This window comes from Artemia sp. Qi Xiang Cuo, chromosome 12, assembly GCF_049724085.1.
Source record: "Artemia sp. Qi Xiang Cuo chromosome 12, ASM4972408v1, whole genome shotgun sequence".
NCBI lineage: Eukaryota > Metazoa > Arthropoda > Branchiopoda > Anostraca > Artemiidae > Artemia > Artemia sp. Qi Xiang Cuo.
This window is the reverse complement of record NC_142805.1, coordinates 42,014,677-42,029,069: the sequence shown is the minus strand read 5'-3', so window position 1 is coordinate 42,029,069 and position 14,393 is coordinate 42,014,677. Positions and strand designations below refer to the sequence as shown.

Sequence of the window (14,393 nt, the reverse complement as noted above, 5' to 3'; positions counted from 1 at the left end):
ATTAAAAAGGGCACTAGCCCTTTGAATTTCCAATCGAATGAGCCTTTCTTGAATTTTCTAAAACAACGCCTGCTATGAAAACCTTTTTTGACTCCAGGGCATAACTTAAAACCCTTGCCCTGAGAGTTGTGGGGGATTGTCCTCCTCAAAAACATATTTTCTATCTGAAAACAAACTACGCTGAACAAAATGGCTATCTCAAAATTTTGATTAGATGTGTTTGGGGGAATGATGGGTGTGGGGGGGGGCTAGTTGCCCTCCAATCACTTTCGACTATTAAAAAGGGCACTAGCCCTTTAATTTCCGATTGAATGAGCCTGTTTTGAAATTTCTACGACAACGCCTTCTATAAAAACCTTATATGCCCTCAGGGCATAACTTAAAACCCTTGCCCTGAGAGTTGTGGGGGAGTGTCCTCCTCAAAAATATATTTTCTATCTGGAAATCAACTACGCCGAACAAAATGGCTATCTCAAAATTTTGATTGGAGGTGGGTGGGGGAATAATTGGCGTGGGGGGGGGGGGGGGGCTAGTTGCCCTCCAATCACTTTCGACTATTAAGAAGGGCACTAGCCCTTTGAATTTCCAATCGAATGAGCCTTTTTTGAAGTTTCTACGACAATGCCTTCTACAAAAACCTTATACGCGCCCAGGGCATAACTTAAAACCCTTGCCCTAAGGATTGTGGGGGAGTGTCCTCCTCAAAAACATATTTTCTATCTGGAAATCAACTACGCTGAGCAAAATGGCTATCTAAAAATTTTGATTGGATGTGTTTGGGGAAATGATGGGCATGGGGGGACTAGTTGCCCTCCAATCACTTTCGACTATTACAAAGGGCACTAGCCCATTGAATTTCCAATCGAATGAGCCTTTTTTGAAGTTTCTACGACAACGCCTTCTATAAAAACCTTACACCGTATGTCCCCAGGGCTTAACTTAAAACCCTTGCCCTGAGGGTTGTGGGGGAGTGTCCTCCTCAAAAATATTTTTCCATCTGGAAATCAACTACGCTGAACAAAATGGCTATCTCAAAATTTTTATTGGATGTATGTGGGGGAATTATTGGCGTGGGTGGGGGGGGGCTAGTTGCCCTCCAATCCCTTTCGACTATTAAAAAGGGCACTAGCCCTTTGAATTTCTAATCGAATGAGCCTTTTTTGAAGTTTCTACGACAACGCCTTCTATAAAAACATTTTATGCCCCAAGGGCATAACTTAAAACCCTTGCCCTGAGGGTTGTGGGGGATTGTCCTCCTCAAAAACATATTTTCTATCTGAAAACAAACTACGCTGAACAAAATGGCTATCTCAAAATTTTGATTAGATGTGTTTGGGGGAATGATGGGTGTGGGGGGGGGCTAGTTGCCCTCCAATCACTTTCGACTATTAAAAAGGGCACTAGCCCTTTAATTTCCAATTGAATGAGCCTTTTTTAAAGTTTATACGACAACGCCTTCTATAAAAACCTTATATATCCCCAGGGCATAACTTAAAACCCTTGCCCTGAGAGTTGTAGGGGGAGTGTCCTCCTCAAAATAATATTTTCTATCTGGAAATTAACTACGCTGAACAAAATGCCTGTCTCAAACTTTTGATTGGAGGTTTTTGGGGAACTGATGGGCGTGGGGGGGGGCTAGTTGCCCTCCAATCATTTTCTACTATTAAACAGGGCACTAGAACTCTCGATTTCCAATCGAATGAGCCCCCTTTGAAGTTTCTACGACGACCCCTTCCATATGAAGTACCTCTGGGAAAAAAATTAATAATGACAATAAAACATTGGAGCCGTATGGCCTTTACTATAGGCAACGCTACAGCGTTACCTCTGATAACAAGTTACAAAGTAGAAGATCAAAGCAAAAACTGCAAGAGTTATTGCTGATGTGTAATAAAACCTACTAATATAAAAAAAAACTGGTAAAGCCCCTTCGGGCACCCGCTATGCTGGATTCTATTTTAGGGACCTTGCACTCCAAGTAGCCAAGGTCCTTGCATATAGCACTTTCTAAAGTAGCAGTAATCTTGAAATTGTTTTCTTCTGGTTTATTTTAATTTCCTATGGTCTATGGCTTTCTGGTTTAGGTGACCTTGCTCATTACAAACGCTAACTCTCTCTCTCTCTCTCTCTCTCTCTCTCTCTCTCTCTCTCTCTCTCTCTCTCTCTCTCTCTCTCTCTCTCTCTCTCTCTCTCTCTCTCTCTCTCTCTCTCTCTCTCTCTCTCTCTCTCTCTCTCTCTCTCTCTCTCTCTCTCTCTCTCTCTCTCTCTCTCTCTCTCTCTCTCTCTCTCTCTCTCTCTCTCTCTCTCTCTCTCTCTCTCTCTCTCTCTCTCTCTCTCTCTCTCTCTCTCTCTCTCTCTCTCTCTCTCTCTCTCTCTCTCTCTCTCTCTCTCTCTCTCTCTCTCTCTCTCTCTCTCTCTCTCTCTCTCTCTCTCTCTCTCTCTCTCTCTCTCTCTCTCTCTCTCTCTCTCTCTCTCTCTCTCTCTCTCTCTCTGTGCATGTGTGTCTGAGCGTCTGTTTGCCTGCGAAAGCGAATGTCTACAACATCAATTTATTTTTGACTATCTTCTTAGCTAGTACCACAGTTCATATAATTATCCAGTAAGCTTATCGCAGATCATTTCTGGTCTTCGTTCTCGGTGAGAACAAAAAGCTCCTCCCACTTCTTCGTGCAGTTATGGATCAGTGTGTTTACGTCAATCAATGAGAAATGGTTAGAAAGTGTATTATTCGAAATTGCAAAAGAAGAAAAAAACTTGGTGAGCCGGCCAAGTGGTTTGCAACTGTCCCGTCTCACAGGTATGACTTAATTTATATACAAATTATGACTTAATCAATTATTTACATACAGTGGACTCAAATGATTGGCCTATGTAGGATTTTGTAAAAAAGGAGGCGGGGGGTTGATGAAATTTGTGAAAATAAGGAATTTTTTTTCTTCTAATAACTGGTGGACTAGGCGTGATGGTTTCAGGGGCGGATCCAGGATTTTTTTAGGGGAGGGGGGCGCAAAGTAGGTTGATCCGATAAACTTACGTTAGGAGCAAGTTTAATTAATGCAAACTTGGCTCAGCAGACAAAATTCGGGATTTGAAAAATATTCGATTTTATCTACCTTGTACAGATTAACTGATATTGGTAGCCTTTGTGTTCACTTTCCGGGGAAACTCTGTTTATTCACTTGAGTTTGGTAGAAAGGTACCTACACCTAAAGACAGTGTATCAACATATGCCAATCCACTGATATTTATGGTCCAAGAACAGACAAGCTTTAAAGTTTCGAAGCTGGGAGAAACCACGAAAGTTGCTAGTGGCTCAACTGAAAAAAGCCAAAGTTCTAAAATTACTTATAGGGTATCTACTGGACTATTATCTATTTTTGGGCAGATTCAGGTACTTTCCTAGGGAGGGATAGGACGGGCTTAAAAAGGGTAAACACTTCTAAAAATTTGTCCCTTTCAGTGCCTTGTGTCATAAGTTTCGAGCAGATCAGAATACTTTCATACAAAGGTCAGAGAAGGGGTGTAAACCTCTATATCACGTATTAATGGCCCAAGTTACTTGTTCTGTAAGTTTCAAGTCGATCAGAAAAACAAAACCCATCAGCCTGTCGTCTAAAACGTTAATAATTGGGATGGCATTAGAGAGGCCACGAGACGGCTTTGTGGATCCAACCGAACAGGTTAAAAATTCCTGTCCGACTTGAAACAAGATGCCACATGCCTATCTTAATGCTAACAAGGGGGCAATAAGGTGAAAGAAGAGTGTCGGGGAGGCCACTAGTCTACCTCTGTTCTCTAATCATACAGATTGAAGATCATCGCATGATTTTGGTTCAAAAAAGTGCCATATACCTACCTTTCTCCTAAAAATTAGGCAGTAAGGCATGGTTAGGGGGGTTGCTTGGAGAGGCATCTGACCCTCTTTGGTTTTTCAATCCTACATATCCAAATAATTATATGACTCCGGTTTAACCGAGGCGTAACAAATCCAACTGTAAACTCTAACTGTCCGTATGAAAGTAGTTTTTTAACTGCCAAAACTAACCACAGATCGTCAAACCACTGATATCTAATCGGCAGTTGTTTTAAAACTCAAACTATTTCTATTTTATCAGCAAAAACAAGGACTAACAAGGCCACAGTCTAGCCCCTTACTAGTCTATCAAATACAAAAATATTTGACACTAACTCTCTTTTCAGTTCTCCAAATTAAAGGTCAAAAAAGAACAAAATCACTTCCCTAATAAAGCTACCCTGGAGAATGATGTGATATCTCAAAATACACCCAGAGCAACAATTCAAGCTGTAATATTGTATAGTTTTCTTATGAATTCTGAGTGACCTGTAAAATGTTCAAAAATTAAAAGGCATTTCGATAACTGCTTTTACAACGTTTATTAGCAAACACTGTTGTTCATACCTCTTTTGTTTCTGTTTCTCTGTTCTTGTGACCTTTTTTGTTCCTGTTCTCAGATTATGAAAAACGTTATTACACATGCTACTTAGTTTACCGAAATTTTCGAAGAAGAATAAAACAATGTATGCAAAATAGAAAAATTAGATTGTTATACAATGTTCTCAGCTATCTAGAATCGAAGCACAAAGTGTGCATTTTTTTCTGATTGTTAGCTGATAAACCCGAGAAAGTAAGCATAATTTTTTTCGGGAGCGGGGGGGGGGGCGGGGGAATTATAAAACTATGTACTTAATAATCTAAAAAGGTAGTGCTAAGAAATTTTTAAAAATCTAGGATTTCAGAGGGTGAACCTGGACACCCCCCCTTCTGTACACTTGGAGGAATACACCATATAAAGTTTTCGGTCCGGCTTTCTCGATTACCAATGTCTGGAAAACAAATAATCTCCATTTCAATTTTTTACCGTCCAAAATTCTAAGTCAATTATCGAAACATCTGTACTTGACATACTTGTTTTTAAACCGTCGAGCTAATCTACATCTGCATGCTCACAGCATGTTTTTTTTCCTTTTGGTCGAGCAATGAGCTTTTGTGGTTTTATCACACAATCTAATATGATTTTCTTTAACTTATTGTTTTTTAATTTGAAGCAAGGAAATTCAAAATGACATTTTTAACAAAAGAGGTACTAAAAACAAAACTATATTTACCATCAATAATCGGTGTAGCACCAAGTTCCATTTTCACTACATCATTGTAGCTTGATGAAGAGTCATTCAGAGTTGAAGGAGTATTGGCCAAACTCAGCTCCTGATAAAGGTTAGACTCCAAGAGTGTTTCCTCTATTAATACGAACGTCTTTCGACAATGGGTGAGGGAAGCTTTAATATGAGTCATTCTGCTTTCAAAGAGGTTCAATTTTTCTTCTTTAAAAAAGGAGTTGAAGTTCTTTTTCGTCTAAAATGTATATATGTATACACATAAATGTATATCTAAAATGTATATATTTACATTTTTATGTATCTACGTAAAATGTGTAATGTATATATAGTGTATATAATATATATAATGTGTATAAATATATATATAAAAAGTATACATTTCCGTCATAAAATGTATATACGGGCAGTAGTACGAACCACTGCCCGCAGTAACCAAAACGTTTCTAGAATATGTTTAAAAAAAACTGTGCAGTGAGAGAAAACTCTCATTTGTATCTGATTCAGAAACGGAAATTATCGTTTTAATTTATCTTAATAGTAAAATGTCATTGCAAATACAAATTTATACGAGCCTCGAAAATAACCGAAACTTCACGAAAATGGCGTCGGTTAAAACTAAGAAGTGGAACATAGGAATGACCATGATCAAAAACCCAGTACAGCAGAATCACTGCGTCCCCCCCCCAGCTTGAGGAACAGCAAAAATCTTTTTTTTTTAAGCATTGATGTCTCTTTTTTTTTCTCAAAGAGTTGTTTAAGTGCTCATTTGAAAGCCAATTTTTAAATCAGAGTATTTTTTTTTTAATTTTACTTGATAGCGCCATCAAAAACAGTCAAATGGCACCCAAAAATGTCAATTTAAGTACCATTTCTAGAGTCAAAAGGCTGGGAAGCAAGTATGGGTATCATCACAATCTTCAAGGTCAAAAGCCCTAAACATGGGGTTTACAATCCCTCATCTTCTATATTCCCCGTCCCAACCCCCTTAATATTTCGTAAATCGTCTGCTAACTAACAGAACTATGCTAGTTCTAGCGGCTAGGCTAGTGGCATAAATAATAATACCTCTTTTTTTTTATTGAAAGCAGGGATGCCAAAAACATAATTACTTTTTTCATTTAAAGTGGAGACGGAAGAAAATTATATCAAATTTCCTGGGAAACCACTGAAATATTTTGATAGACCCAGGGCCCCCCATTGGGACTTGTTCATTGTCTTGGGTGTTTCGCAATTTCTCATAGGCTACTGGCGTAATTTGGCTTTTGTGAGTGCTCCCTTTCAATTAGATTTTTTGGATCTTATTGAATGTCACGACGAATCTATGACTCAGTTTTCCATTAAATTGAGGTATATCTGAATAATTTCGACATTTTGTTGTTGTCATTGTACAGCTTTACTCATACCCTCAGTTTTTTTTCAAGGAACACTAAGCTGTTTAACGTTATTTTGCGTGTTTGTTTGAACCATCTAGTGACCTAATTAATTATTAAGTAAATTATTTTTTTAATGTAAAGCTGAGACGGTATCCTATCAAGGGGGGGGGGGGGTAAGGAGGTATTTCAACTAAATTATAACATCTCGAATTTTTTTTTATTGAAAGCAGGGATGCCAAAAATTTAATTATTTTTTTAATTTAAATCAGAGACGGTATCCTATCATGGTGGTATCCAGAGGGGGCGAGGGAGCTATAATATTTAAATGATAATACCTCGATTTTTTTTTTTTTTTTTTTTTTGAAAGCAGGGATGCCAATAAGTTAATAATTTTTTTTTAATTAAAGCCGAGACAGTATCCCATCAAGATGGTATGAGGGGGGGGGGCATAGGGAGTTATTATATATAATCGATAGTACCTTGACTTTTTTATTATTGAAAGCAGGGATGCCAAAAAGTTATTTTGTTTAATTTAAAGTAGAGAAGGTATTCTATTGGGGGTCGGTGCGGTTGGAGGAAAAATTGAGTGATGTTTCTCGTTTGACATGAGTGATTTCCTAAATATCATTGTCAAGTCGTGTTTTTGGGCAAAAAAAATGGGCAAACTTACAACCATACGGAAATGCTCGTTAAACTAATGTCTGAGTCCAAGAACTATTTTAGTAGCACGTTTTTTAACGTCTTCTAGTTCTTCTGACATAAAGGCAGTACCCCAGACAAGACAACAATATTCAAGGATTGGCCTGATGTATGTCGTGTAAGCCAGTAAGCCAGTAAGAGCTGACGATCTGAGAAACCTAGCCTTTGCATACTCGTTAGACTTTGGATTGAGTAGCGTCCTTTGCGCACAATATTGTCTACATGTAGTTTAAACGAGCAATCGCTTATAAAAGTCACCCCTAGTATTGTCGCGGACGAAACAGTTGGAAAAGGAACATCTGATATTGTAATATCTTGTTTGAGTAAGTTGAAGCGTGGAACTTTCGATATCTTCTTTTTCAGTTGCAGCCTATAAGATTTACACTGGTTAAAGAAGTCCGAAAAAAGTATTGTTTCTAACCGCTGTTTTTCTACTGAATTTTCTAGTATGTATTTGAGAAGCAAAGACAAGTCGTCAACGAACTTGAAACGCTCCTCAAATTCTGCACGGATTTTATTGATGACTGCAAGGAATAAAAGGGCAGCTAGTTTCGTTCCTTGGGGACAGCCACAAGTAAGTTCGGTCCACTCAGAGCGGATATCATCGGCAAATAACGGATATACCGATTGCCGTCGCCCTCGCAGAAAATCTCTCGCTAATAGCAGCAAGTTTTTTCCAGCTCCCTGTTTTGGATATTAATTTTGTATAACAAAATTAAACAGAAAATCCAATAGAATAAAATCAAAGTAAACCGTACATAAAACAAACAAAATAAAGAAAACAAACAAATGACTTTAAATTTTTAAATGAAACCATAAATGAAAAAGGACAATGTTGCTAATACAGACTGGTATATATATATATATATATATATATATATATATATATATATATATATATATATATATATATATATATATATATATATATATATATATATATATATATATATATATATATATATATATATATATATATATATATATATATATATATATATATATATATATATATATATATATATATATATATATATATATATATATATATATATATATATATATATATATATATATATATATATATATATATATATATATATATATATATATATATATATATATATATATATATATATATATATATATATATATATATAAATAAAAAAAAACATATATAAAACAAATTAACAAATTAAAAAATATAAATCAAATAAAAAAAAAAAAAAAGAAAAAAAAAAAAAAAATTTCTATAAATATATATATATATATATATATATATATATATATAAACAATCGCCTTACCTTTTTAAACATAGAACCAATATTTTTCTTTACTATTTGGAGTGATTTCTGAAGTTCTAATAGTAACATTGCCAGCCTTTTCTTAAAGTAATCTAGTTCTGAGGTTTCGAATCCCAAGGAATCGCTTTCATCTTCCCCCGAGCAATCAGACTCGGAAGATTGTTCCAATTCAAAAAAAGATTGGATTGCTCCAATCCAATCAACAATAAGACGTTTCATATCCTTTTCAGCAATCTTGAACGATTCTTTGTCTTCAATACATAATACTTTTTGTACAGAATTCTTGAGCTGAAATTATTAAAAGTTACCTTTTTAACAACAGTTGCCAACGAAGAAGTCAAGAAAACTTATATAACATAATGTAACAAGTCTATAAGAAAGAAGAAGATACCCATGTCATAAATGCACAATTTCAGTTTTTTGTGGGGGAGGGATGTCAAAAAACATAATAATTTTAGAAAAATGTTTCGATTTCTTCAAGTGAAGTGGTTCCGTACCATTCTTGGGAAGGTTTCCCCTAAAGCTCCTCCACCCAATTTCAGCAAGAACTTAGATTAGGATTCTAGAAGCCCTGACAGCTGTGAAACATAAGTCTGAAAATGGACAATTAAAAAGATTGAAGAAGGAGCGCTAGGCGTTTTACAGATGCTAGAAAGTGTTAGGTACTTGTTTAAGCAACTCTACATCAAACAAGAAATTGCAAAAAAAAGTTCTTTGATACCACTGTTTAGAACCTGTGAAACATGCGATTTTGCGACGATCCTGTGGCTGTAATTTGCATCAAATGGACAAGAGACTTACACTATTTGGCTCATTGGTTTCAGACCTATCCATTTACCGGGCCATAATTACGATATTACTTAAACTTTCTCTTAGAAAATGATCTAAAGTAGATACTAAATTGTAAAAAGTAAAATGTGAAAAAAAAATTCAATTTAGAAAAATGTAAACTAGCTTCAAATGTAATTCATTAGGTGGATAAACATGAATCTCAGTTACTGAATGATAACAAAATTACCATCTTACATTGAAGACACATCAAATCGTAGGACTGCAGAAAAACCACAGACCAAAGCTTGCCCCAAGATTATCAAACAGTTCGTGGTAAGGAACTGCAAGTAAGGTGCGACTCGGCACAACAGTTACCAACAAAACTCTAAAAAACGGAATTTCGATAACAATAGGTACACAAAAAATTAACTTTTTATGCTGACTCCAAATATGTAAAAATCCTTAAGTTTAATGTCACCCATCCAAAGCCACGAGCCTGAGAAAATGTGCGCGATTTTCGAAAAAGGGAGAAATACCCACAAAGGTCAACGGATCTTATTGAAAATCGCACCATCAGATTCAACACATCAGAGGACCCTACTGTACACAGGACAACCTGTATGCATATAGTCTGATTTGATTTAGTTCAACACTCCCCTCAGTATTCTTCGAAAGCTTCTCCAGAATGTCCTTGGCATTTTCAACACCAAGGATAAAACATGCGTCCTTTTCCTAATAACAAATATTATATATCAACAATGGGCGAATTGTCCAACTTACAGCTCTTGCCCCAAGGGCTGTAGGGGGTTAACATCCAAAAAAAAACATAGCAACTTGACCTTTCCGTCATGAGATGTTGCACTTCAATGCGTAAGATGTTGCACTTCAATCACTATTGACTTTTGAAAAAGTCACTAGAACTTTCAATTTCCAGTCGAATAAACACCTTCCAAAGTTTCTACGATAATTCCATATGAAGCGCCTTCGAAAAAAAAACATTGAGCCCACTTCACTCTTTCCTTAGGCAGTGCTATTGCGCTGTCTATGGTCAAAACGATCAGTAGAATATTCATTTTTTTTTCTAATGAGTCTTCTTCCAATATTCTATACCACTGTTTCAATACGATCACCTTAAGGAGAAAAGAAACGAAGAAACACGCATCCAGACCCCCCCCCCTTCTCGAAAAATACAAAATATTTCACATTTTTGTTGTTAAAGGCTTGAAACCTCGACATTGAAGTTTTTTGTATGGTAAATTCGAATTGAACAGATGAACAGTCAAGTGCTGTTTGCCCGACTGGATTCTGCTTTAAGTGCTCTGAAGTCTAAAATTATACGTCTAAAATACAAGTCTACAAGAAGGAGGCAGTTTAGGAAGACCCACCACAATAAGGTTTTCGAATAATACAAAATATTAATATACAGAGAAAAAGAAATATAGTTATAGCTAAATACCTAGAAACACCATAGACTTACTTAGACAGGAAACAAAAAAATTTGTGAAACAAATTTTTTCCCGATTTTGTGATAGCAAAATCGGAGTTTTGAAGAAAAGTTTTAATATTATGTTACAGAGCCATAATTACATGAAAGAACAACAACAAAATTATCTTATATTAGTTCTATCTTTCAAGATAGAACTATCTATCGTTCATTATATTAGATTATCTATCTTTCATTGTATTTGTCCTATCTTTCAAGAAATCTTTCAAGAGATCTGCAAAGACAATTTTCGAATGAGAATGTTTCATGTTTGGTCTATCCTAAGGAAGTTTTGAATTGATAAATCTTTGAAGCATTTTGAAGACAAGCGTGCAATACTAACAGGTCTACTAACTCTAGTATTGCCCTCGGTTCCCCAACTACTAGACAAACTTCCTGACGAAACTAAGAATCAGTCATTGCTTGACGTGCTTGACCTTGCTTTGTGTAATCTCAAACAAAAAATGTACAACTTAGTATCTTGTAATAAGCAAGTGGGGCAAGCTACAGAAGAAGACTTTTTTCAACAGCAACACAAATATCACCGAATTGAACCCCAACCCAGTCAACAAGACAGTCAGAAGACTCACTTCAGCAGTGGCAGTGAATATTACAGAATTGGATATCAATATAATCTGATATAGTATCCACGACATATGGTAAAAAATGGAACAGGTCCTAAAAAAATATCTTCAGGATTTATTAAGGCTGGTAGGGTTATAATGGCAATCTATATCACGGTTTCAGTGATAGCTGCAACCTAACAATGAGCGAACCACAGCTCATTGTAGAGGGTAACCACAATTCTAATAACTCGTTTTATAAAAAAAAGTGTCTAGTGGCAATTCTTTGTCATTTTAAGCTAACTCTAGAATGATAAATTTTATTTTGATTAATTCTCCAAATTCAGGGGACAGTCCCCTTCCCCAAATGACAGATGACGTGAAATGACCACAAATGAATTTGTATGACGTGAAAACCAGTGACCAATTCATCCATAACCTTACAGGATGGAGGAAGTAAAATCCTAATTGCAAAAACTATGCTTGGTTACAATCCAACAATGTCCCCTCCCCATCAATCCAAATTTTCAAAGGAAAATATAATAAACAAGCAAGAAATTTCAAAATCTACACCTGATCAAACATTTTGACTGAATACTCAAATTTGGCTCAAATTTCAATCCAACATTTCAGTTTTTAAGCAAAAAACTACAAATGTTCCTACAATTAAACAAAAATAAAGCTATGTCAATTGAAAAGCGATCAGAAATTAATCTGAAAAAACAACTGTCTTACCAGAACACCAAACATATTCTAAACAGTTTCTCTTTATCATTATAAAATGGAAAACTAAAAAATTGTTGACACTTCCAGGATTTAACATCATTACTGTGTATTTTAAACAATCAATCTCTTCTGTTAATTATACTGTAAATTTGCATCCATATTTTGTTCCTTTCAAGCACATTACTTTCAAATGTTTAGAAAACCAATGGTTAAATCATTTTAAATTAATGACATTAAAAAAAACAAATAGTATACACATCCTTCCGGAGGCTTTTTATGTTCTGAATTACTTCTTATTTCCTTATATGTGCTAGAGAGTATATATGGTTGATTTTTACTGTAGTCAACAAAGTTTATTTTTAATTGCCTATTATAGGATAAAAGAGCCCGCCCCAGCCAATCTACCCTTTTTAAAGCCACATTCAAAAATTTCAATACAACCAACCCAACCAAACCCATTTACACTATAAGATAGCTTATGCAAATAAACCGATTTCTTCCCTTGATAGTTAAGTTTTACTATCCAGTGAAATCATTTGTTTAGGGATCTTGCACTAATGAAAATTTATCATTGGCATATAGCCTACTTTTAGATATATATTCAATTTTTTTTTTTTTTTTTCAGGGAAGATTAAATTCTATCTTTAAACATACAAGCTGGAATTCAAATAGACTCAGGGTTTGGCCATTTACACTTGATGACGTTTACCACCTTCTGTCAGACCTTAGCTTCACAGTTGGATTTCTGGAGCTGGTACTGCTAAATATTTTAGTGCTAATCAAAATCAGAATCAGAAGAATCAGAATAATTTTAATGAAAACAGCTGTCATAGACACATTAAAAAAATGCACTAAAAGGCGCTGTTTTTTACATGAAAAGTTTTTTAAAAGAAAACAGTTTTACAAGAAAACACTCCTCTACATTTCATTAAAAGAACTTGTAAACAAAGGAACAAAGGAGTTACTAAGTCTGTTTGTGTGGCACGATACGGACATAAGTTTGCTTTTCCTTCTGGTATTTGCGCGGACAGGCGTTTTAGGTGGTAAAATTGTCCTATGTACAGGACTAGACAATAAAAACTGGCCAAAAAGAATCATCAGCTGAAAACGGCGATCGCAAAGGCTTGGTATTTCAAGTGACTTCAGAGCGGAGCTATAATCTACATATTTGTCGCAAAGAATGATCTTTACAGCTCGTTTCTGGATCCCCTCCAAATCATCACTTAAGTAATCTATGTGATGAACTTGTGGGCCCCAAACGGGACACGCATATTCAAGGATGGGTCGAATAAAAGTGAGGTACGCTGTTTTCAGCTGATACACTGGAAAACCTAGGCGGCGCATCGCCACCAGTGTCCGCATAGCATAATGTCCCTTCTTAACCAGCTCTTGTACATGAATAGAGAACGAACAGTCCACACTAAAGGTGACGCCCAAGATAGTCGCACACGAAGCAGAAGGGAACAAAGTCGCGGGGTAGGTAAAATTGCGTTTAAGTGGGTTGAACCTCAAAACCTTTGATTTATTCTCATTAATTTGAAGACTGTTCGCAGTACACTGTGATTTAAACTGATCGAAAAAATTTGGATCAAACTGGGCTTCAGCTTGCGAATCCTTTACGTGGTGTTTAAGAAGCGCAGACAAATCATCGACGAATTTAAAACGATCGTCAAAGTCAGAAAGCACATAGTTGATAACAGCCAGGAAAAGAAGAGCTGCTAATTTGGTACCGTGTGGGGCGCCACATGTAATTTCCACCCTTTCCGATTCAATATCATCGGGAAAAAGGGCGTACACTTTTTGATACCTGTGACGTAAGAAATCAACTACTAATTGGAGGATGTGCTTACGGGCACCCATTGACTTGAGATTCTGGGCGGCAAGAGGGTGCTTAATCAAATCAAATGCCTTTCGGTAGTCCACCAGAAGTAAATCTACAAACGAGCTTCCAAACTCCAACCATTCAACCACTAGGTGATAAAGCCGTACTAAATAAACAGACGTGCTGCATCCCTTCAAGCAACCATACTGGAAGGAGTCAAGTGACGATGAAATGTCCGTGAGAAATTCACGGTATATGAAAGATTCTGCAACTTTAGCAAAGTTCGGAGTGATCGAAATAGGTCTTAACTTATCAAATGTCTTAGGTCCTTTAACTTTGGGTATTCCGCGGACATAGGCTCGCTTCCAAGCATCAGGAAAGGTTTGTTCATTGAAGCACTGATTAATGATCGATGCCAATGGTTTGGCTAAAAACAAGGCATATTCGCAAATAAGTTTGACCGGCAACTCACCAGGGTAGGAAGAGCAATTCGGTTTTAGTTTTTTAAGTTC

General features: G+C 36.1%; 1 protein-coding gene across 6 annotated transcripts in view; it reads right to left on the bottom strand.

The window, feature by feature from the left end:
• The window catches only part of LOC148946130 (uncharacterized), a 115,866-nt gene that overhangs the window by 76,691 nt on the left and 24,782 nt on the right, over positions 1-14,393 (bottom strand). For all 6 annotated transcript variants that reach the window (XM_089098148.1, XM_089098151.1, XM_089098150.1 and 3 more), the window contains exons 3-4: positions 8,517-8,804; positions 5,128-5,374 (exon numbers count right to left, since the gene is read on the bottom strand). In XM_089098148.1, the coding sequence (XP_088954274.1) occupies positions 5,128-5,374; positions 8,517-8,804 (535 nt within the window). The remainder of the gene's footprint in view (positions 1-5,127; positions 5,375-8,516; positions 8,805-14,393) is intronic.